Source organism: Pezoporus flaviventris, unplaced genomic scaffold (assembly GCF_033815535.1).
Source record: "Pezoporus flaviventris isolate CSIRO_AGI_PZ_B2104156 unplaced genomic scaffold, CSIRO_AGI_Pfla_v1 ptg000160l, whole genome shotgun sequence".
NCBI lineage: Eukaryota > Metazoa > Chordata > Aves > Psittaciformes > Psittacidae > Pezoporus > Pezoporus flaviventris.
In genome coordinates this window covers 448,609-474,274 of record NW_026892708.1, presented here as the reverse complement: position 1 = coordinate 474,274, position 25,666 = coordinate 448,609, and the positions used below count along the sequence as shown (strand labels likewise).

General features: G+C 47.5%; 2 protein-coding genes across 4 annotated transcripts in view; one reads left to right on the top strand and one right to left on the bottom strand.

The window, feature by feature from the left end:
• The window catches only part of LOC133283275 (olfactory receptor 14C36-like), a 538,687-nt gene that overhangs the window by 113,104 nt on the left and 399,917 nt on the right, over window positions 1-25,666 (bottom strand). The gene's annotated exons all lie outside the window — the stretch shown is intronic.
• On the top strand, window positions 18,931-19,851 carry LOC133283302 (olfactory receptor 5G3-like). Its single transcript, XM_061479985.1, has one exon. It carries the CDS (start codon window positions 18,931-18,933, stop codon window positions 19,849-19,851), a length of 921 nt encoding a protein of 306 aa, XP_061335969.1.

Below are 25,666 nucleotides of genomic sequence, written 5' to 3'. Positions count from 1 at the left end.
AGGAGGAAAGATGGAGTGAAATAGGGAAGAGCAATGCCATGTGGCTTGCATGTACTCCGTTAGGCTGGACATTAAAACAATAAAGATTTGATAGTTGAGGCAACATCTAACTGTGGTTCTTGGTGAATCTTCACAGGCAGAGAAACACATCCAAAAAACCTTCAGAAATCTCTTAATCATGAGGCTAAATCAGACCTTTTCTTTTAAAAACCCAAACCCGTTCTTTGAAAACTGGAGAAGAGGTGAAGAACTTGCAAACTGGTCATCACATTTCATTAGGGAGGCAGAAAAAGGGACTGTGCATTCCATTTGCTCCATGAGAAAGACTGAAAACATCTGAGTGTGATGCCCCAGGAGCCCTGAATCCATCACCCCAGCTCTGATACAGCATTGCTGGATCCCCAGCTGCCCACAACAACTCATTGAGTGAGATACTCAAGTCTCAGGAGGTTTCCCTGGCAGCGTGGGGCAGAGAGTCCTGTCCTAGGCAGCCAAAATAGGCTGAGCTGGCACACTGCTGTCAGTAGAATCGTTGAACAGTTAGGGTTTGAAAGGACCTTAAGATCATCCAGTTCCAACCCCCCTGCCATGGGCAGAGACACCTCACACTAAACCATGCCACCCAAGGCTCTGTCCAACCTGGCCTTGAACACTGCCAGGGATGGAGCATTCACAACCTCCCTGGGCAACCCATTCCAGTGCCTCACCACCCTCACAGTAAAGAACTTCTTCCTTATACCCAACCTAAACTTCCCCTGTTTAAGTTTTAACCCATTACCCTTTGTCCTATCAATACTACTACTACTACTCAGGTTCCAGCACAGAGAGAACTATTCCCCTCAGTGTGGCAGATGAGTCTAACAGAGAGCCAGTGCACTTAACTTCTGTTATCTGCTCCAGCTCAGGTATTATTTCCATGGTTTTCCCCACTCAAGGTCAGGAAGGGGTTGGCAGGCTGCTCCTCACAACTCTGAGACTAAGAAATGAACTGGACATCATGTTCTGTAGGTAATGGAATGCTGTTAGCAGTATTTGAGGGAAATCGTAGAATCCCAGACTGGTTTGGGTTGGAAGAGAGCTTAAAGCTCCTCCAGCTCCAACCCCAACCCCTTCCACTGGAGCAGCTTGCTCCAAGCCCCTGTGTCCAACCTGGCCTTGAACACTGCCAGGGATGGGGCAGGCACAGCTTGTCTGGGCACCCTGTGCCAGCGCCTCAGCACCCTCCCACGGAAGAGCTTCTGCCTAAGAGCTCATCTCAGTCTCCCCTCGGGCAGGTTAAAGCCATTCCCCTTGGCCTGTCCCTACAGGCCCTTGTCCCAAGCCCCTCTCCAGGTTTCCCGGAGCCCCTTCGGGCACTGGAGCTGCTCTCAGGTCTCCCCTTCAGGAGCCTTCTCTTGTCCAGGCTGACCCAGCCCAGCTCTCTCAGCCTGGCTCCAGAGCAGAGCTGCTCCAGCCCTCGCAGCATCTCCATGGCCTCCTCTGGCCTCTCTCCATCAACTCCACGTCCCTCTTGTGCTGTTGCCCCATAGCTGGATCAGGACTGCAGGGGAGCGGGGGGGTCTCCCCAGAGCAAGATAGAGGGAGGAAAAGAGGTGGGGAGGCAAATGCCCAAATAAATGATCTCTGTATGGTCCCAGCACTTCAGGTTTGGGTTTAGTGCTTCCCACTGGGGTGGCTGCTCTCCGCTTCCCTGCTGCAACCCCACATTGTTACTTATATCTCAGTGAGATTTTGCACTTTTTACATATTTATGAGCTTCCAACATACCAGAAATAGCCAGAAATGTTGTATATAGATTTCTAGGTTCTATTTCTAGCTGCTTTTACCTTCCCTTAAATGAACATCTTCTGAGAACACTCCAACATCCTTATCCCCAGAAATCCAGAACAGACCACCCAACCCTATGGCTGGGACAAAGCACCAACCTTCTGCCATTGAGGAATAACCTTTCAGAAGGTTGCTTGAGGTTTTGCAGTGCATTTTTAGTCTTCTTAGAGGAAAAACCTGGAAGGTTTCCTCATGGAATGTGCCCTGTGTGTCATTCCCAGGTATTTCTGTGCCACTGCATGCTGTGGTGCAGCTCTTGTCCTCTTCAGTTTAGGGCTGGGGCAGAAAAGCAGCCTTTTTGAATGCTTTCCCTAAGGTTTTATCACCATCAGATGGTGACACACACATAGGGTGTGAAGATAATGCCTAGAAACTCAGACCTATGGAAAACACATAGCTCAGGTATATTCTTGTTGAGCTTTTTGCCCCAAATCAGTAAATTTAGAAGCTTGAAAGCTGTGGGTTTTAATCTAGCTCTACATTTGAAGCCTATGATCCTGCTTGCCTGCCAGATTCTTATATGCCAGATCCTTACCTAGCATCCTTATGCAGCTTTCTGGGATTTACACACACGGTGTGTACGTTATCCTAAGGCAGAAGATCCATGATCTGTTTTCCTTCATTCTTCAGGTGTCTCTAATGCTATCGGAGGGGGAAGTGGCAGCTCATGGATGAAGTGAGCCAAGCACAAGTAATGCAGCAGCTCCGTCAGCAAGAAGCTTTTTGCCCAGAGCGGGTGATGACACTGTCCCAGAGGGGGACAGCACCTGGGTTTATTTACTCCTTTGGTCCTCATGGATAAAACCCCTGAAGTAAAGCTTAGCTGAGCAAAAAGGGGATCATTAGAGACTCCCAGCAGAGCCTGGAAGAGGTTTGGACCTGGGTCCTGCACCCCAGCTAATGGTGCAAGGCTCATTAACCTCAGTGCTAATGTGGAAGGGCAGGGGGGTCATCTCTGCTGAGGCAGAGGTGGGAAAGAAGCCTAGGAGTGTGTTTAATGGGATGCCAGGGGTTGGGATTTATTGTGCCGTTTGAACTGTGCAAGTCTAGAGCTTCACCTAAACCATAGTTTAAGGTAGCTGGAAGCACCAAGTGCTGTAACCAAAGTCAAATGTGCACATGAATCACTTCATCTCCCTGCGTATGGCAATGGTTTTTATAGTTTGAACTGAAACCCCCCTGATCTCTCCCACTGATCACTCTGTGCCTGGAGATCACCCCTGCAACTGCACCCAGAGAGCCATGGAGGCAGAGGAGATGCACTTCCAACCCAAAGGTATGAAGCACAACATGTACTTCAGCACAAGCCAAGTGTACAAACACCAAACCTGGTTTCTGTGGTCACACTCACGATTTTACTTGAGGCTCACTGAGGGTTTTGTGTGCATCAATTGATACAACAGCAGCAAACTTTAATGTTCCTTTAAGTCAATTAAAGGTACATGAAAGGGCAGTTCAACTTTGTTAGAAATGTTTTGTCATTTCTGCCTCATTCCTTGAGCTATTTGTGGCGTTGTGACAGTGTGATACATCACAATGTACTAGTGCTACTACTACAAGGATACTCAGGCCAGCAAGAAGTGGGCAGGGTTGAAGACTGTTTGCAGCTGCTTTATCCTGCTGCTGACTTATTTTACTTCCCTTCTATAAGCATTTTCCCACCTCTTACTTCCATTTATGATTACTTCTTTAAACATTCATCCCCTCACCAAAACCCCATTTCACTGTTACCTTTCCACATGGTCACAACAAAAGTGTTTGGAGATAAACCAGGAATACTGAATTAAAAATCTCCTGTTAGGGCAAAGTATGGATTGAAACATTTAAGGGAATACAGATCAGGAAAAACAACCCCAGTTTTTTGTCTTTAGTGCATTTTGAAATGAAGTCATTTAATTAAGTAATGAAATCTGAGTATATAAAATGACTGAACCACTGTGACTACCAGGTAAGTATCAGTTAAGGATGACAAATCATGGCAACACCATAGGAAAATGTCTTTCAATCAAGTTTCACTGATAGCTTAATACATGTAAGAAACATGTTTCAAAATACAAGTATCTTCATCATTTGAAACTCAGAGGGACTATTCACTGGGGACTGTAGTGATAGGACAAGGGGTAATGAGTTAAAACTTTAACAGGGGAAGTTTAGATTGGATCTAAGGAAGAAGCTCTTTCCTGTAAGGGTGGTGAGGCACTGGAATGGGCTGCCCAGGGAAATTGTGAATGCTCCATCCCTGGCGGTGTTCAAGACCAGGTTGGACAGAGCCTTGGGTGCCATGGTTTAGTGGGAGGTGTCGCTGCCCAAGACAGGGGGGTTGGAACTGGATGATCTTAAGGTCCTTTCCAACCCTAACTATCCTATGATGTTATGATTCTATGGTATCAAAGGTCTCTGTGCTGCCAAGCTCTTTAGCATCTGATTATATCAGTTCTGCCTCCTTCACTGAGCACAGGTTGAAGCTACTTTCCCACAGACAACATCTCATCTCTTGCTGCTGTTTGCCAGAGCACACAGAAGAGATTGTTCACCATTCATGTTCAGTTCACAACATCAGTTAATTCCCACTCACAGCAGGTAATGGAAAGATATTTTCCCCCGTCGGTGTGTTTTGGCTTCTCTGAGACCCAGACAGCTCTCGGTTAGGATCGATTCTGTGTTCAGGATTGTCTTTCATCTATGGAAATGAGCCACTGTTGAAGAATGGCTTAGAAAGAAAGGGCACAGTGGGTCTAGTGACCCTCTGTATCGAGAAAGTCAGTTTTGATGATTGCGGCCTAGTCTGGTTCAGCGGCCTTGACATCTCTACTGCTACGAGATTGACGTGGCAGTGGAAAAGTACCGACCGCTAATAACCCTAGGTCAAGTTCGGTTGAGGACAAGTATGATAAACAACTTTGAGGAAGTGCCCTCTCAGGAATAAGGATGTTAGCCTGCCGTTAAACCGCAAGTAAACCGCAAGTAGGAGAAGTATATTAATGTAACCTTTAGGCTTGCAGCCTATCAGCAACTGACTAGTAGGCGTAAATCATTGTAAGAGTATAAAAGATGACAAGTTGAATCAATAAACGAAGTCTGCTTATCACTCATATTGAGTCTGATTGCATTCTTCCTCCGCCGATGAAAGATGACACTGCTTGCGGGTCTGGGACTCTGACTCAATAACCACCCAACATTTGGCGCCCGAACAGGGACCCGAAGTCGGTGTCACCACGACGGATCGGCGGACAGGAGCACGGCACCGGGAGCAGCCACCGGTGGGCAAGAGCGACTCAACACTGTTGCGGTGTGTCGACTCCGAGGTCCGGTCCGACTGAAGACTGCCGCTGCCAGGGCTACAGGCTGAGGGGCTGCAGGAACGGGACGTTAGGGTAAGACAGCGCGCTTTATAAAAGATAAGAGGTTATGGATCTAGAAGTAGCCCTAGAAATGTTAGAAGGCTTTTTAGAAAAGCGGGGGGTTGATAAAAGTTGCGTTAAAGCACTAGCGGGACTAGTGGCAACAGGGCGTACACAGGGGTGTTTTAGGAGCTCAGAGGATATATTTGAAGAGGAGGAGTGGCGTAAGCTAGGAGATTATTTGTGGGACAGAGTAATAGATGATGACAAAACAGCAAGGAAACTGATGAAACCTTGGCGTGAAATCATTAACAATATAAAACGTTATAAGATTGAAAAAGGTCTTGCGGCAGTCGCCTCGGCAAAACTGGAGCAGGGGGGGCCTTCCCCATCCTCCACAGCCGACTGTGGCCTCTCTACATTCTCTAGTAGCGCCACGCAGGCTCCGACAGGAGGAGGGGTGATGTTTAGTGGTACACGGATACCTCCAGAGCCATGCTGGCAAAAGGTGCCTGTGAGTAAACACTCAAAGGAGCCAAGACAAGAGACAGATAGTGATACGGAGGATAAAACGGAACCGGTCACGGAATCAGATTCTATTAGGAGGTGAGTGACAGGGACGAATTGGCAGAAGGTTATGGAAGATGCGATAACTGAGGAAGGAACAGGGATACTGTCAAGTTTAGCCTTCCCAGTAATGTTCAATATTAACGAACATGGGGATGTGCACGGGGAGCATAATCCAATTAGTTGGAAAATGTTATCACAATTAAGGCAGACAGTAAATGACGCTGGGCTGCATGGGGAGCCAACGAAGCAGTTCATGAATTATATATGGGGAAGCACGCTATTGTGTCCCGAAGACATTAAGGTAATAATGAGAATGATAATGACGCAGTCGCAGATTTTATTGTGGCAAGCACATTGGCAGCGACTCTGTGAAGCCTCAGTGCAGCAGCCCAGAGGAGATAATGATCCACTGAGGGGGGTCACTGTTGAACAGCTGATGGGGTCAGGACCCTTTATTACGGTTAGAGCACAGCTGGAGATGGGACCGGAGAGGTGCCTAGAAGCAATGAGAACGGCTAAGGCAGCCATAGAGTTAGTTAAAACGACACCCCCGTCCCCATCATATATGAATATTAAACAGGGAAGAGAGGAGCCTTTCTCTGCATTCGTAGACAGATTGACCAGTGCCATAGAACAATCAGATGTTCCCGACTGGATGCATGGGGCACTACTCAGGCAGTGTGTTTTACAGAATGCAAATTCATCAACAAGGAGTGTGCTAGTGACGTTGCCGGTTGATGCGACTATCGAGATGATGTTAGAAAGAATGAGCAGGGTGCCGGTAGGTGCGCAAGCGATGTTAGTAGAGGCGGTGAAAAATCTAGGGAAAGATTTCCTGCAAGCCAAACAGCAAGCCCTCGTAGCACAGCAGCAAGCGACACAACAAGTTTTTGCTGCGTTAGCTCCGCTGAGGCCTCCAGATAAAGGCGAGCAACGAAAGGGCTCTTCTGGCAGACGACACAATAAATGTTTTCGCTGTGGCCGTGACGGGCATATTCGGCGAGACTGTCGCGCAGGTCAAGTGTGGTGTGAAAACTGCAAGTCGAGCAACCATAATACCGCAGCCTGTTATCGCTCGGGAAACGGCCAGCAGAGCGCGTCGAGCCGCCGCGCCCAGACAACAGTAGCTGCTCCAGCGCTTCAAACTCCCGTGATGCAGCAACAAGGGCCACCGGACCCGCAAGGCCCTCCTGCCAGCTACAACCAGCTACCAGAGGGAGCCTCGGGCTGGACCTGGCAACAGCAGTAGATATTACCTTGATTGACAGCAAACCACAACGCGTCGCATCGCCAGTTTATGGTCCACTCATCATCAACGGGCAAGCTGTTGGAGCACTATTGTTAGGGCGATCATCTACCGGACTCAAAGGACTAATGATTTTGCCGGGAGTCATCGATGCCGATTACCAGGGACGAATTGACATTGTGATGTACACCTTATTTCCGCCGCTCCATATCCCGGCGGGGAGCCGCGTTGCACAGCTAGTCCCAATAGCACAAGTCACAAAGGGCATGACGTCTCTTAGTAACCAAGAAAGAAATGATCAGGGGTTTGGATCTACAGGGGTAGCGGCTATGCTCACCCTCTCTATGAAAAAGAGGCCAATTGTGACTGCGCAACTATGTGCTCGGAATGAGACTGTGACCCTTGCATTACTTCTCGATACGGGTGCGGACTTGACTATCATAGACAGCAACTATTGGCCCCAGCGCTGGCCCCTCCGATCTACCACCAGAGGAGTGGAAGGGGTTGGAGGCCATTCATCAGTTCAACAAAGTGTCGATAGAGTCCAGATATACATAGGTGGATGTCAAGCTAACACCTTTGTTACTGTAATGAAATTACCTGAGGGAGTGCAAGGACTCGTTGGTAGAGATGTGCTCGATCAGATGGGAGCAATTCTAACTACCGACCAAGGTCCAAATTTTGGCTGACGGCCACTGCACAATGGGCTTTCCCGATCCCGCTAAAATGGACTACCGATAACCCAGTATGGATCGAACAGTGGCCGTTAAAATTGGAAAGCCTGCAAGCTGCACATCACTTAGTGCAAGAACAGTTCAGTCAGGGACACCTAAAACTGTCTACGAGCCCTTGGAATACTCCAATTTTTGTGATCGGGAAAAAATCTGGGAAGTACCGTCTGTTACACGACCTCCGAGCTGTTAACGACCAGATGCAAGCCATGGGGGCGCTACAGCCTGGTCTACCTAATCCTGCAATGCTGCCAGAATCTTGGCACCTTTTGGTGATTGATCTCAAGGACTGCTTCTTTACCATCAGTTTACATCCACAAGATACCCAGCGTTTTGCTTTTACCTTGCCAGCAATTAATAGGGAAGCGCCTGCTCAGCGCTTCGAATGGACGGTGCTGCCTCAAGGGATGAAGAACAGTCCCACCTTATGTCAGTTGTTTGTCGACAACGCTTTACAACCCATCAGGCAACTATGGAAGGGCGTCTTTATATATCATTATATGGATGATATTTTGTTTGCACAACAGCAGCCATTTGACCAACACCAATTACAGACCTTGCGACAACAGTTAAACTCCAAAGGCCTGGTCGTAGCAGAAGAAAAAAATCCAACAGAAAGCGCCGTGGCTTTATCTTGGCTGGAAGATTACGGACTCTCAAATACGTCCTCAAAAGATACAACTTAGGACGGAAATAAAAACCCTCAACGATGCGCAGAAATTGTTAGGAGATATCCAGTGGATTCGCCCGGTAGTTGGCATTCCCACCCATCAGCTTGAGGTTCTTCGTCCGCTACTCAAAGGCACGGATCCTGCTGCCAAGGTGGACGTTACAATGGAACAAGCTACTGTAATTCAGACCCTTGCTGAACAGATCACAGAACATTTTGTTTCAAGACGCAGTCTTGCTCTCCCCATCGATCTTACTATTTGGCATACTCACCATCAGTTATTAGGCGCCTTGACGCAATTTAAAAAGAAAAAGGGGGAGAAAAGCGAGCTTAAGATCTTGGAGTGGGTATTTACAAGTTTGCAGCCAAAAAAGTCGATTCAGCCCAAAGTAGAAAACTTAGCAGAGTTAATTAAAAAGGGCCGAACCAGAATTTTACAAATAACAGGAAAAGAACCACATTCTATACAGTTGCCGATATCCAAGGAGGACATTGACTGGTACCTGCAACACAGCCCAGGGCTACGAGACAGCCTGCTGTCAGAATATTCTCCAATTATCATAGAGCCGGTAAAATCACCCATAGTGCAGTGGATCAGTCGCAATGAGTGGATACGGCGGCCACTAAGGAGTGAGACTCCGGTAAAGGATGCGCTCACGGTCTTTACAGATGCAGGCAAGAGGTCTATGCGAGCAGCAATTACCTGGATGGCTGACGGTGAATGGCACCACCATTTGCTGAATGCTGTCCCTGGGGACTCGCTGCAGACGCTGGAACTTGCCGCAGTAACGTGGGCCGTAGAGTACTGGATTACCGTACCACTCAACGTCGTGACAGATTCACTTTATGTAGCTGGGGTGATGGAAAGGATAGAGGATGCTCGAGTAAAAGAAGTTGCCAATCCCAGACTTAATGAACTTTTTAGACAATTGCAGACTGCACTGAGCCTTCGGTCGGTCCCTTATTCGGTCATCCATATAAGGAGCCATATGTGGACAGTGGGGCTAGGGGAAGGAAATGACAAGGCGGATCAATTAGTCATGCATGCAGTACCTTTAAATGACTTTGTAAGGGCCAGGGAAGCGCATAACATATTCCATCAGAATGCACGAGGGTTAAGGTCTCAGTTCAATATCACCATAGAAGAGGCAAAGGGAATTGTGAAAACTTGTCCGCAATGTAGTCATCATGGGCCTGGCCTGGGGGTTGGAGTCAATCCTCGAGGGTTGAGGTCCTGTGAGATATGGCAGATGGATGTTACGCATGTATCTGAATTTGGAAGGCTAAAATATGTGCACGTTACCATTGATACTTACAGTCACTTTGTATGGGCCACCGCACAGGTGGGAGAAAAGGCTATTCATGTGATACGGCACCTAACGAGCTGTTTTGCAGTCATGGGGGTGCCAAAAGAAATTAAAACAGATAATGGTCCAGCCTATACCTCTGAAAAAATGAGAAAATTCTGTCAACAGTGGGGAGTCCGACATGTGACAGGAATCCCACATTCTCCCACAGGGCAGGCCATAGTAGAAAGGATGAACCAAACGCTGAAGCGTTATTTTGATAAGTTTGTAGATGTAAAGGATGTCCATGAACGGGTCTCAAAAACATTGTTTGTATTGAATTATTTATGTATCTTTGGCCCTGAGGAAGAGCCACCAGTCAGAATACATGCCGGGGTGCAGGAACGACGACAGGTTCAGGTGAAAGTGTTATACAAGGATCCAGAAACTGGACAATGGCAAGGGCCTGTTGAGGTACAATATGTAGGCAGGGGTTATATGTGCGTGCTTACACCAACAGGACCCAAGTGGATTCCGGCCAAGTGGACCCGCGCGGTTCACCTGAATGAACAGCCCGGAAGCGAGGCGACGTCGTCGTCTGCAGAGTGTACTACGACCGCTGTTGGAACCGATTGAGAGACACTTTGGGGTCCGGTTATCATATAGAACGGAAGAAGAAGCAGAAACATGCCTAAGCTGGGAACTCAACTCCCTTTGTGATAAGTTTGCTCTGCCGCGATATTGTTTTGCTTGCTTGAAAGAAACGCATCTTGCCTGGGTAAAAATCAACTGTGGGAAGTGTCATAAAGGGTGGTGGGTCTCTCAACATCAGTTGAGGCTACTTAATTGTTGCATAGATTGTAGTTGGGAATTGCAGCACAGTAACGATAACACTCCCCTTAGAGCATTTTTTGTGGAAACTGGAGCTCTCTTTTTATCGGCCTACCCAATAATTGAGAACAGAGAGGATCTAAGTTTACGATACCTGAAGTGGCGGGTACAACAACAGCTTAATTGTCTGATTGCATTCTTCCTCCGCCGATGAAAGATGACACTGCTTGCGGGTCTGGGACTCTGACTCAATAACCACCCGACAAGCCACTGTCTTAACTCCTATATGAAATACACTATTTGGTATTTCCTGGTGTGCACTAGCAAGAGTTAAACATGGGCATGGAATGTAGGTGCTTGTCTCGTGATGGAATTCCATGGATCGCACCATTTAAGTAAACGGCACTTAAGAAGAATGTAAAACTCCCCTTAAAATGAATGGGATGACCCCTTAATGTGCCCAAATTGTCCTTAACACTGGGTAGCCTCAGCACCATTCATCATCCTGTATTATGAATGATATTGTCCACAGTTTCTGCCTTAAAGTGAAATCTATCGTGAAGCTGCAGCCTGGGGAGGGATTCCCCTTGATATTCAAAGCTGGAGCTTGAGATCTTGATTCCCACCAGCTTCTTCTCTTTGAAAGGCACAAGCGAATGCAATGAATCTTTTGAAACCTTTTCTGTGACTCTTTTTCAGCAAGCAAATGTAAAACTACACTTGCTCTTCCCTCCCACCCCAGCAGCTTTAATAAAGAGCTCACAGGTAAGAGTGAAGAATTTTATTGGTGCTGAGGGAAAAGGTCAAGAATCTTGCAAGAAAAATAGATATTTATCAGTGACAAAAGTTATAACTGAATAAAGCTGATTGGTGTTTCCTGTGAGGAAAAGAGGCCTGGGATAATTCAGGGTAATTTCTTCATGCAAGCTAGTGACTGAGAAGTGAATTCAAGTTTGAGGTTCCATTACTCTTGGTTTCCTTCAGAGGAAGGATGATGCGATTTGGGGAGTCTATTTCTCATGCAATACTGTCATTGACTTTTGTGCAGTAACTGTAGAAGAACTTGCATCGAATCATGGAAATAATTGGGAAAATGCCATTATTTTAGTGCCCCATAGGCTTTCTCATTTGAGGTGAATTGCTCATGTCCTCGATGACAGAACTCTTCCATGTTGTTGAGGTGGCACTCACTAATAGCAAATAAAGCGAAGGTGAGGAACTGCATCATGCAGCCAGTAAAAGAAATGGTTTTGTCCTCTGATAACAGGTTTGCCAGCATCCTGGGGGAGATGACTGTGGAACAGCTGATGTCAACGAACGCAAAATGGGTGAGGAAGAAGTACATGGGGGTGTGGAGGCTGGGAGACACCCGAACCAAGATAATTCCAACATTCCCTATGAGTGTCACAACATAATCAATAGAAACAAGGCAAAAAGTGGGGTCTGCGCACATAGGCTGTCTGTAATTCCCAAAAGGATAAATTTAATCTGTGTGAGATTTCCTCCCATGACCAGTTGTTACCTGCTGAGGCAAAATCAAGAGAATATCACATTGATCAAAACCAGAGATTTGCTTTTGGACCATATCTAACTCCAATCAATGACCATTTCAACTGTGTCATTTTAAAATATTCCAATATATTTTCTAACCAAAATGTATCTATTTTACGTTTTTCAGATGAGGTATTCAGAAAAGTACCAGGAGTTTCCTGAAGCAGTTAATGGCAGTTTTGTTTTTCTATGCTGGGAAAAATTAAACTCTGGATTTAGTCAAGCACGTGTGTTTTCAGGTTTGAGTAAAGAATCAGATCTTTATTCACTTTCAGTTTGAAGGAAATTTGTGTCAGAAGACACCTCAGAGGAACCTCATAGGATCGCACGTAAGCGTGGAGCAAGAGAAAGTCCCAGTCCCAGTGAAATCACAGCTTACAGATGAATGACCACTGGACATTTGCTCTTGGCTTTTGATTATCATTCAGTCACCAAACCACATTTATCAAACTATTTGAGCTTATTCACAATAGATAACACTCACACTGGTAAATTCATGATACCTACCTTTCTGAGCTACAGCATGCTGAAGCATCCTAAACCCATAGGCATTAGGTTGCTTCCTTTAAAATGGAATTGATATTACAACATGTTGATTCCAAAGGCTGATTTCTTAGTGACTGTATTCTGCTGACAAACTGAAACGTTTCATTTCTTTATAACAGAAGAAGATTCATCCTCATTTAAGTCTTGAATAAATCAGTGCATCTTGCTTTAGCTGCCTGTATAAAAGAAACACAACCTGCATCAGACATTGCTCCCTCTTCTTATAAAGAAAACCCACGTTGGTAAGGCTGTTTTCTGACCAAGACAGAAAAAAGACGACCTGAGGACATGCAGAAGCAAGCCCACTGCCTCAATGCAGGCGAGGCTCTGCTTTGTGTTAGTGTTACCTCTTGTGCCTTCCCTGTGCCATCAAGGATGGGAGCCAAGGGTTTATCCTCAACACAGCAGAGAACATCCACGCGCCAGCATCAGCTCTGTTAAGCACCTGATGTGAAGAGAGGGGAGCTCCTGCCAGACTCCAAGAGCCCAGCTTGTGTTGCTGGGGCTGTAAATACAGTTGCATGTGCTCTCCTGGGAGGAAGACTCTAGGGCTGCTCATGCTTTCCCAGAGGAAAACAAAGAGAAGGGAAAGCAAAGGGTGTGAAATCACCTCTGAAAGGCATTGTGGTGCTTGAGCATCTGAAAGACATAGCATGAATGAGCCATCCCTGAGCACAGCTACAGGGCAGCAGTGATGAGCAGCTTGTATGATGCTTCTGACATACTTGTGGACCATGCAAAGGTTTCACTTTGACATTGGCAACAGAATGAGAATGGGTTTAGAGACATTTCAGATCTTGCAGAGGGTCCTCAAATGGAAACTGATGCACAAATGACCCCATCTCTGGATTTGCTGCTGTTCCTCTCTGTGCACACCTGAGAGCCCAGTTTTTCAGCCCCCGTGGGGTTATATACATGTAGTGCCTAGATGTCCAACAGCTGAGCTGGTGCCTCTGGGCTTCCACTGTATTCAAGGGTGAGAAATGGGCATTTTTAGGCAGGGATGAATTGTCCCAGGGTGAACTAATAGGCCTTTATCCCCCTGAGCAGCCTCAGCTGCGGCTTCATCCCACCCTCTGCCCATTTGTCCCCCATCTCTATTTAAGAGATTTAATTCTGTTTTACCAAGTATAATATTGGGCTTCTATGGCAGGACCTCTGTTATTTACCTGATATGAGAATTTTGTGTCTACAGCCAGGGGATTCTGAATTTTGTAGATCCCTTCTCTGCAAAGATTGAAGCAGACTCATGCAATGATGCTTTTGTCATCAAATGTGTTTTCAGAACCCCAAGCCTGTTTCTTGTTGCTGGAATTGACAGCTATTCTTCCCCTGTACGTTAGACTGAGGTTCCTCTTGGGAGTCCCCTGAGTTGGATCCACCACACACAAGACTATAGCAATCCAGACCTCCCATAGCAATGTAGCACCAAGTCTAGGTAAACCTTTATGTATTGCAGTTGTCTCTGCTTTGGAATTTTTCTTAAACCAAAGAGGGGATAAGAACACCAGAGTGGGGTAATTCATCAAGCAGCGATGAGCCTTACACGTGACACTTCTCATCTAGGCTCCCTTTCCCATTAAAGCTTGGACCAGATGATCTCTTGAGGTGAAACTTGGGTTTTCTGTGGCTCTATGATTCTATTTGTATATATTCTACATGTCTCAGCTACAATATGCAAGAAAGAAGCAAAAAACCAAGGTGTGGTGAAGGTTTTCAAGAAGCTCTCTGATACCAAAGTCTCCGTCCTGCCAAGCTCATCAGCAAGTAATTACATCAATTCTGGCTTCCTCACTGACCACAGATAGAAGTCACTTTTCCACAGACCTCTCACTGCTGTTTTCCAGAGCACACAAAAGACACTGTTCATGACCCATGTACTTCCCAAATAGAAGTTAATTCTCCCTCACAAGAGGTAAAGGAAAAACATTTTCCCACACCAGTGGTTTTTTGCTTCTTTCTGACCCAGGCAGCTCTCGGTTACCATTGATTCTGGGTTCAGGATTGTCTTTCACCAACGGAAACTTGCCTCATGCTGTATTTATAAGTGCAACCCACCGCTTGGTGTTTCCTGGTGTGCTTTAGTGTGAGCTGGGCATGGACATGGGTTGTGGGTGCTTATCTCCAGCTGGAATTCCATTTCTCTCACCATTTAAGTAAAGGGCACTTAAAAAGAGTGTAAAACACCACTTAAAATGAATAGGAAGACCACTTGATATGCCCAGTTTGTCCTTAACACTGGGTAGTCTCAGCACAGTTCATCAATCTGCACTAGGTATTACATTTTCTACACTTCCTTACATGAAGTGAAATCTCCTGTGAAGCTGCAGCCTGGGGAGGGATTCCCCTTGACATTTTAAGGTGCAGCTTGAGACCTTGATTCCCACCAACTTCTTCTCTTTGAAAGGCACAAACGAATGCAATGAATCTTTTGAAACCTTTTCTCTGACTCTTTTTCAGCAAGCAAATGTAAAACTACACTTCCTCTTCCCTCCCACCCCAGAGGCATTAATAAAGAGCTCACAGGTAAGAGTGAGGAATTTTATTGGAGCTGAGGGACAAGGTCAAGAATCTTGCAAGAAAAATAGATATTTTTCAGTGACCAAGGCTATAACTCAATAAAGCTGATTGGTGTTTTACGTGAGGAAAAGAAGCCTGGGATAATTGTGGCTAATTTCTTCCTCAAAGATGGTAACTGTGAACTGAAATGAAGTTTGATGTTCCTTCTCCTCTTGGTTTCATCACAAGGAAGGAAGATGTGATGTCACACATCCAATTGAAGGGACATAGGGGTTGCTGTGACTCCCTCTCCTGGTCAAAGCCCCTCTGGGTACCACCAGCTCAGCCATATTAAAAAGCACAGCAGCATCCACAGTGTTGTGGCTGCTCGTGCAGAGCCTCTGCAGCTCTGGAAGAGGGAAGAGAAATGTGCAATGTGGTCCCCTGTCCCCTTGCACCCATTCCAAACGCTGGTCCTGTCTCTGTGCTGCCACCTGGAACCTCACCATCTTGTCCCACACCTCCCATCTCCATGCTCAATCCCAGCCTGACAGCAGGAGATGGATGGGGAGAAGCCATGGCCGTGGGGACAAGGGACGTGTGCAGGGAGGTCACTGACACAGGGATAAAGGCTGGAGGGGGCAGAGAGCAAAGGGGCTGCTCCATAGTCCCCTTCAAACTGCAAACTCCAGCACCTCACTGCACACCACGGGGCAGGATGAAGGATGCTGGGGCTCTGCAGGAAACAAGGGACATTCTCATATGGATGCTGATGGCTTCTGCCCCAGTGGAGGCACTGGGCAAGGGTTGAAATCCCCCCATGCTCTGCATGGAGCTGGATCCAAACTGGGACTCAGCTTTCACTTCTTTGGGATCAGTGCTTAAATCCTTCGTATGTCCACCATAGCACAGAGGAGACCCTCTGCCCCCCATGTCCTGCAGGGTGGCCACAGGGGCTGTGTGAGCAGTGCGAGGATTTGGGACCAGGACTGATGCAAAGCAAGGAGGGACCATCTCCTCACATCTCCCCTGTATCCATCACATCCCTACACATTCATACACATATCCCATGCCCTGGAGGACTGACTCACTCCCATTCATCTCCCACTGTCAGCCAGGCTGTGGCTGTGGGGCTGGTATTGAACAGGAAGATGAGGAGGTGAGAGATGGACAGTTGACAACAGGAGGAGGATGGAGGGGCCTCATCTGCAGCATCGCACCATGTCCTGAGGCTCCTATGCCTGGTTTTACGACTGGAGAGAGAAGGAAAGGGGAGGATGTGGCTCTGGAAGCGGTTGGAACCAAATGGTGCCCAAATTGTGAGGGTTTTCTCCTGGTGTGCACTGCCAGGGGATCCGGATGATCTCTGGTGGGAATCTGCGTGACATGCACTTTCCTTTCATGTTTGGCTGTAGAAGGAGGTTCCCCACAACCCCCATGAAGGCTTTAACCTGTCAGAGGGGAGACTGAGATGAGCTCTTAGGCAGAAGCTCTTCCCTGTGAGGGTGCTGAGGTGCTGGCACAGGGTGCCCAGAGAAGCTGTGGCTGTTCCACCACTGGCAGTGTTCAAGGCCAGGTTGGACACAGGGGCTTGGAGCAAGCTGCTTTAGTGGAGGGGGTCCCTGCCTGTGGCAGTGGTTGGAGCTGGATGAGCTTTAAGGTCCCTTCCAACACAAAGGCTGGGATTCTGTGATAGGCTTGGGAGCATCCATCAGAGCCACCAGTGACAAGGGCAACCCTAAAGCACCCTTCAGAAGGGCCCTTTTCCCTGTTGCTGCCCATTTCAGTCCTTTACCACACTCCTCACTGCTCCTCCCCGTCTCCTTCCTTCCACTTTTGGGCACCGCTCCTTCAGGCTCTCCTTTGTCTCTTGTGCTTCCAGCACGATGGGTGGAAGAAGGTGAATGTCATCATCAAGGAGAGCACAAGGACTGGGGGTGCCTGTGTCCCCCATGGGATTAAGAACCAAGTTCCCCAGGAAGCCCTGTCCAGGCAGAGGAAGGACAGGAGGGTGACCATGAGCAGCCAGCATGGAGGTACCAAGGCCAAGTCACGCCTGAGCAACCTGAGTGCCTTGGGTGATGTGAGCATTGATGTTTACATGGACAAGAAGTAGTGGACAGCATTTACCTCGTCGTTAGCAAGGTCACCACGATCTCCTGTTGGCTCCTTTGCAGCCAAACTTGTGAGCTATGGTTTGAGTACAAGGAATTGAAGATGGGTGGAAAGCTGGTTCATTGCCTGTGGTGCTGGGATTGCTGATGGACCCTGGTACCAGCTCCCATTAGCGAGGTTCCCCTCAGCTGCCTGCCATGATAATGTCAACCATGGCCCCTGTGAAGCTGTAACTGCTTCAGAAATGCTCCAAAAGTGGATGTCAAAGGTGGGCTTGTTCTGTGCTTTGCTCTAAGGGAGCCCAAAGCTCTGTTTCTTGCTCAAGCTGAGATCATCTCCTCTGGGTACATTTCTTCTCCAAACCAAGCAGCACAGAGAAGAGATAATGACCTGCTTTGGGCTTTGTCACCTCCTGGGGCACAAAGACATTCACAGTCCCACATCCCCACATCACTTGAAATAGAAAGGGGGTTTGCTGATGCTGGTTCATTCCCAGGCTCCCTGCACAGCTCCAGGCACATTCATCTTCACATCCATCTCCGAGAGCATGAGGAGGGCAGCAGAGACAGAGCTGAGATGTAAGTGAGGGGCAGCATCTTCCAGCCCATCATTCTCCTGTGGTTCTCTCTTGCCAACAAGCAGCAGCTCCTGTCTTCATCTCCTGCCTGACTGCAGGGTCCTGGGTTTCTTGATGATGCTCTGGGCTTCCCAGGGAGCTGCTTGTGCTGTGTGCTCCCCACGCTGCTGCTGAGAAGGCAGGTTTGGAGATCACCCTGGTGGAGAACACCCTCAGGAGGCTTCCTCTTCTCAGTGACCTCAGATGTTTCCTGGATGAGCACTTCAGGCTTTCCTGTACAGGACATTCAGGGTGCTCCCCATTGCTGAGATGAGGCAGCTCCAAAAGATTACTTTTTTCCCCCAAAATATGTGTTCAAGAAGAGTTTGCTGAGCTCTGGGGTTTGCCCATTTCTATTGGAGACTCAAGGAACAGGTTAAAGAACCATGAAAAGGTTTTAGATCTGACAGAGTGTGCCAGGAGGGAGGGGAAACTGATATTAACCACTGTGTAAGATTGCACAGGAGCATAGTATGATTTCTGTTCGAAGAGACCTTAAATCTCACCCAGCTCCAAGCCCCTGTGATGGTCAGGGACACCTTCCACTAGAGCAGGTTGCCCTGTCCAACCTGCACTTTGTATAGGTCAGGAATTCATTCAAGTCATAAAGAAACTCAAGCAGAGAGGGAAGAAGCAAGTGGTTGGGAAATGCCCACAAGAGGATGAGGGATCAGCTCTGCACTGTGAAAGCACCACATTTCTCTGTGTTCCAGGTTGAGCCGGATGGTCTCCAGGCCCCAGGCTCAGCACTAATGCAGGCGATGAAGTGCAGCACTAAGGTAAAGCTACTCGGGTGAGTGGAACCTCCCCACTGCTTTCCAGAGTGGTCATTGCTCAACATCCAGAAGTGAGCCAGAGGAGCACACACCACGTTGTGCCATGGTGTTCAACTGCTTGAGCACCCCTTTGTTCTACCTGTGCTGGCACACGACTTTCACCAACCTGTTCCTCATTGATCTGTGCCTGAAGTCTCCCTTTCCATCCTGCAGGACTGTCTCTGAGCAGCTCCCACCACACAGAGGCTTTTCCACCTGGGACATCCCTGCCTCTTGGAGAAGAAACCTCCAGCCAGGAGCTCACACAGAAAGCACCATCCAGCCCATGGCACAAAGCAATTGCACCCAAGTGACCGAGTTCAACCTAGCAGGGTTCACAGAGGACCCGGTGACTCAGGTCTACTTGTTCCTGCTTTTCCTGCTCACCTACCTTGTCACCATTGTGGGCAACCTGGGCATCATCATCTTAATCAGGGCCAGCCCCAACCTCCACTCCCCCATGTATTATTTCCTGGGCAACCTGGCCTTTGTAGACCTCTGTTCTTCCACCATCATCACCCCCAGGATGTTGGTTGACTTGATGTTGGAGAAGAAGAGCATTGCTTCTGCTGGCTGCGTGGCTCAGGTGTTTCTCTTTGATATCTTTGTGGTATCTGAATGCTTCCTGCTGGCTGCAATGGCCTATGACCGTTATGTGGCCATTTGCCATCCCCTGCTGTACCCCCTTGTCATGTCCCCTAAGTGCTGTTTCCAGCTGGTGACTGGCTCATACCTCGTGGGGCTGACCAATGGTGTGGGACAGACCATCAGCATGTCCACCCTGTCCTTCTGCAGCTCCAGCGTCATCAACCTCTTCTTCTGTGACATTTCCCCCCTCATCTCACTCTCCACCTCTGACACCACCCTCAGTCACATCATCCTGACCACTGCAGCATCTCTCTTTGGTGTGTCCAGCATTCTGGTTATCCTGCTCTCCTACGTGGCCATCATCGCCACCATCCTGAGCATCAATTCAGCCGAGGGCAAGCGCAAAGCCTTCTCCACCTGCACCTCCCACCTCACCACTGTCAGCATCTTCTATGGGGCATGTTTTTTTATGTATTTATTCCACAGCTCAGACAGCTCAAGAGCAGCAGACAAATGGGCTGTGGTGCTCTACACCGTGGTGACTCCCATGTTGAACCCCTTGATCTACAGCCTGAGGAATAAGGAGGTGAAGGAGGCTTTGAGGAAGCTCAAAAAATAAAATGATCTTAATTGTTGTAAGTTGAGGACCAGATAGAATGGATGTACTGGGGGAGATGCTATGGTTTTGGTTAAGTATGAACAACATTGAGGGGTTTTCTGCAAACAGTTTGAAAGAGTTTTAAGACGTGATAGTGATTAATGCCCAGCAAAGGGCAGAAACTATCAAGGAATCCCCATCCACTGCTCCGCACCTTTGCTTTTGAGCTCCCTGTTGGCAGCAATAGAAGCCATGATCTCCATGGCAGCCTGATCACAACAGAGCACAGGAGCTGTGGTGTTGCTCAGCAGCCTTCAGACCTCCTATGTGGCAGCCCATGGCAGCCAGGAGCAATGGCATTGCCTGCCCTGATGTCTCTCCTGTTGCGTTCCTTCACAGAGAGCTGATTGGTGATGGGCAAACATTGCAAACCTAAACCACCCCAAAATACTCCACTGTGTGCATTACCTCAGTCCATAGAGCTGTATCCTCTGCCAGGACCATGGTGAAACCCAGAGCCATGGCTGAGCTTTAGGGATGTCATAGACACAATAATAACCTAGGCTGGAGGGAGAAGGTCCATGGCTGGATTCAGTTAAGTCAGGATCTAAGTGGTATGCTGATTTCTTAACAATACACAACTAACAGGCACCCAGCGTCAATCAGCTGAATCCTGCTTTGTTCCCAAAGCTTCCTAATAATTCCCTGGTTATTATTTAACCCAGATGAAGCCTAAAGCTCCTCCAGCTCCATCCCCCTGCCACGGGCACGGACACGGACACCTTCCACTGGAGCAGCTTGCTCCAAGCCCCTGTGTCCAACCTGCTCTTGAACACTGCCAGGGATGGGGCAGCCACAGCTTCTCTGGGCACCCTGTGCCAGCGCCTCAGCACCCTCACAGGGAAGAGCTTCTGCCTTAGAGCTCATCTCAGTCTCCCCTTGGGCAGGTTAAAGCATTTCCGCTTGGCCTGTCCCTACAGGCCCTTGTCCAAAGCCCCTCTCCAGGTGTCTTGTAGTCCCCTTAAGGTATTGAAAGGCCACAACAAGGTCTCTCTGGTGCCTTCTACAACAATAGTCAATGACTTTATGTCTAGCTGTTCTCTCCTTCACCATCACCAAGTGTTTAAACAGGAACATGAGCTCTTAGTGTCTTAAAAACACAAGTCTGTGGGTACAACCCTATCACTCTGCTCATTGTGGTTTCACATTGGAGCTGCTGCTCTCAAAACCAGATTTTGCTCCTTGTTGTGTGTGTTTAAGGAAGCGAGTGGTTTGCTGTGTCTAAGGGCTGCCACTGCCTTCAATGGGGTTATCATCTGACCAGGAGAGCAGAGCAAACACCACATGAGGTTCCAGGAAGCAGAAGCAGCAGCCAGCATTGCAATGCATCTTCCTGCTGGGTCATGATGAGCAGGCAATGAGGAGGCTGGCTTCTGGCATTCCTGCTGATGAGCTCCTAATGGCTTTAGCTCCCAAACTCTCAGCTGGAGCTGCTTTCATTGTAGTTAAATCTCATTTAAAGGCAGCTGAGCAAATGCTGGGTAGGAGCTACCTCCCCTTTTTGGGTACTTAGTGATTGGATTTACAATCACTTCAAATGTCCTTAGGCAAGCACTTGTCTCCTTACATTTGAATGCACCATGTCACCCCTATGTGTTTACTGGGTTCATCAGCTCCCTTTAGTGTTGAGGGAGATTTGGTGGGGTTCATGCCTCTCACTGCAAGGCAGACACCTCCATTGCTCCAGCTGAAGAGATCTGAATGAGCTCTGCTGATTGCATTGGCCTGAGTCTCCTTAGCTGTAATGGGACTTTGTCTCATAAATAGATAAGGAGAGACACTCATGTTTGGTTTTTAATTAAGTCACGTCTAAAAGAGGGTGAGTGCCCTCCTCTTTGGAGATGTCTGGTATGTCTCCGGCAGCTGGTAAGTTTAAAATGTCAACACAAGGGGAATGTATTTTATCCATTTTGATTGGAAAGGATTTCAATAGTTGGGTTTCAAATGTGTAGATTCTACACTGGGGATGTGATTCCTTTCCAGTGTGTGGCTTTCCAGACAAAGGAGAGCCTGAGGGAGCGGTGCCCGAAAAGGGAAAGGAAGGAGATGGGGAGGAACAGTGAGGAGTGTGGTAAAAGACTGAAATGGTCAGCAACAGGGGAAAAGGGCTTCAGGGAGATGTTATTGTGGCCTTTCAATACCATAAGGGGCACTGCAGGAAACCTGGAGAGGGGCTTTGGACCAAGGCCTGCAGGAACAGGCCAAGGGGAATGGCTTTAACCTGCCTGAGGGGAGACTGAGATGAGCTCTTAGGCAGAAGCTCTTCAATGGGAGGGTGCTGAGGCGCTGGCACAGGGTGCCCAGAGAAGCTGTGGCTGCCCCATCCCTGGCAGTGTTCAAGGCCAGGTTGGACACAGGGGCTTGGAGCAAGCTGCTCCAGTGGAAGGTGTTGGGGTTGGAGCTGGAGGAGCTTTAAGCTCCCTTTCAACACAAACCAGGCTGGATTCTATGATCCAGGCCCATGAAATTGTCCTTAATACACAAACATGCCAACACACTGACCCTCCAACTCACTGGCTTTGGACATGAGCCATCTCTGTCAAGCAAGGCAGCTGTAGAAGTGAACTTTGTTGGTAACAAAGAAGAAAGTTTCTTTCTTGTTATCCCCAGCTAATTAATCTCTGATGGCTTGTTATGAAGAATGAGGGAAGTCACATCCAAGTTTTCTGAGAAGCTTTTGTGGTGATGAGGAAACTTCCTTGGTAAACCCCAGAAGGTCTTGTTAAAGCTGATGACTCCTGCAAGGGTGGTTGGTCCCCAAGGACCACTTCTTGCTTTTGCAAAGTGAGCAGCATCACTTGTGATGGAAACAGCTGTGACTGCTTGTATTGTGAAAGCCTGGATTTTGGGCCTGCTGGAGGGCTTTCTGTGCCCATGCAAGCTTGGTCCTACTCTCTCTTTAAAGACACATCCCTGACTTCATGACATGTGCAGATAATGTGGTTCTTGCTAACGGGGTGCTTTTTCTCTTCCTACTTTTGACCCCTAATAAAGGGAGCTGGGGAAGCTCATTGCATTTCTCTTCACTTTTCAGCCCCCTCAAGGACACTTCATACATTGAAGTTCTTGTTATTACTTGTCTTGGGATGGATTTATTTGTGTCTCTCTTTAGTTCTTTACCTGCTAAAAATGTTCTTAAACTGTTAAACTGAGGCAAGTTGAAGTCCACTACATCTATCCTCCATGTCTTCCTGGCTTTCATAAATGTGATTTTCCTACCATTATGAATTTGGGATTGGAGAATAAGCATGGGTCACCCGACTCAACATCTAAAATTCATTGTCTAGTTATGAGATAGTCAGGTCCCTTCTAGGGTGGTTGGGAATAAAAGGATGTTTTATCACATCCTAGGACAGCTGGTGAGGATGGATGTGGTCCAGAGCAGGTCTGAACATCAGAAGGACATGTATATGCATGTCAGAATAGCTTTCTCTGGATTAAACTAATTCCAGTCAGGATCTGAAGGCCTCCTGGAGGTTAAACTGCATCAGTTGCCCCCTCAAATCTATTTTCAGTTTGTTTTAATCCAAAAGACAGGACAAGAGGAAATGGCCTCAAGATGCACCAGGGCAGGTTTAGATGGAGCTGAGGAACAATTCCTGCCCCAAAGGGTGCTCAGGCATTGGAACAGGCTGTCCAGGGCAGGGCTGCAGACACTGGCCCTGCAAGTGTTTACAAACCCTATAGACAAGGCCCTCAGTGCCATGGGTTAGTGGTGGCCTTGGCAGTGCTGTTGTAAGGGTTTGACTGGATGAGCTTGAAGGGCTTTTCCAACCTGGTTCATTCAATGAATCTAAAAGGAGCCCAGTTCATGCAGCCTGACCCCAGCCTCTGATGGGGATGGAAACACAGTGAGGGGAGGACACTCTGTGTGTGTGTGTCTTCCAACTTGAACTCTTGAAACTGCTCTTTTTATCTGAATAAATACTAGAGATACAAAAACACACCTTCACTGAGCACAGATGGAGACACAAAACTGTGATTTAATGACTCGGCTTTTAATTATCTAAATTCGAAGAAGGTGAAACTACTTCAGATCTCCTAATCCCTCCTCCCAACACTCTTAAAAGAGGTATTTTAGTTTTCCTTTCAGTTGGACTAAAACTTCGTATAGGGGGAAAACATATAAGATAATTGAAGGACTAAAAAACCACTTTCTTTGCATGTTTTCCTAGAAGTGGTGGGGAAAACTATCATTTAAGTTGAAGGGAAGGAGACAGATGCAGTGAAATGCCCCAGTTCAGGTTTGGTCTCCCTTATATAGAAATGTGGTGCCATTTCCTCTGTCCTGAAGTGCCCAGGACCTTGGCAAGCCCTTGACATGTACATCCTGCAACCTCAGAGTGAGCCCCAGGGGCATTTCCATGGTGTTAATAGTCAATGTTCAGGCAACTGAACTCTGTCCCAGATGCCTTTATGCTTCCTGACATGGTTCATCCAATCTGATCCACCTACCCATGCTCATGTGAATGTTTCACTGGGATAATGGTCTAGGACGATGGAATTATGTCTGTGTGGTGCAGTCATCATCGTGAAGAAATAACTGGGACAGCTCAGGACCAGACACACGTTACTTCATGACTTCTGGTTACCCAAAGCAGTGGTAAATGCTCCATCCCTGGCAGTGTTCAAGGGCAGGTTGGACACAGGGGCTTGGAGCAAGCTGCTCTAGCGAAAGGTGACCCTGCCTGTGGCAGGGGGTTGGGACTGGATGAACTGAAGGGACTATATGGTATCTAAAGATGAGAATTGCTAACTAATTGTTAGGTTAACAAGGCTGTCATATGAATATCATCTTTAATGCTCATGCCAATAGAGGCCAGGTTTTGAATCATCTCCACAAAAAACAATATCCTTCTCCAAAACATTTAGGCTGATCTAACAGCACCTGAAGCACAGGGCAAAGAGACCCATGTCCAGCTCTTCCTGCCCAAAAGGTGCTTGCTATTTGAGGTATCAGAACCATTTATGCAGAAGACCCCTATCATGTATTTGACATGGGAAGTTTGTGTCTACAGCCAGGGGTGGCTGCATTTTACAGATCCCTTCTCTGCAAAGATTGAAACAGAATTCATATGATGATGCTCTCAGTAGAAAATGTATTTCCAAAACCTCAAGCCTGTTTCTTGTGTTGCTGGAATTCACCATGCTGCCTCCCCGGCATGTTAAACTGAGGTTTCTATTGCCAACTCACTAAGCAGTTTCCTCCACACAGGACTATGGCAATCCAGTCCTCTGTGAGTGAAGTATCATCCAGTCTGGGTAAATGTTTGAACATTTCAGTTGTCTCTGCTTTGGAAGCTTTCTTAAACCCAAGAGGAAATAAGGACACCAGAGTGGGATAATTCATCAGACAGTGATGAGCCCTACACATGAGACTGCACATCTAGACTCCTGTTTCTACAGAAGCTCAGACCAGATGATCTTTTGAGGCCCAGCCTGGGCTTTCTGTGGCTCTATGATTCTATATGTATAGTGTAAGCCAAAATATCCAACAAAATGGAAGAAAACAAGATATGGTGAAAGTTTTGAAGGAAGCTCTCTGGTATCCAAGGTGCCAAGCCCTTTAGCGTTTAATGATACAGATTCTGGCTCCTTCATTGACTGCTGGTCGAAGCCACATTGCCCCCACACCTATGACAGTGTATGCTTTCATACTGTTGTTTTTCTGAGCACATAAAAATTCTGTTCACCATCCATATACTTTCCCAATATAAGTTAATTCTCACTCACAACAGCTAAAGGAAAGATATTCTCCCCATCAGTGTGTTTTGGC

Bases quoted from the DNA above. Each gene is read 5' to 3' on its own strand.
- LOC133283302 (XM_061479985.1), top strand. From the start codon at position 18,931: ATGGCACAAAGCAATTGCACCCAAGTGACCGAGTTCAACCTAGCAGGG.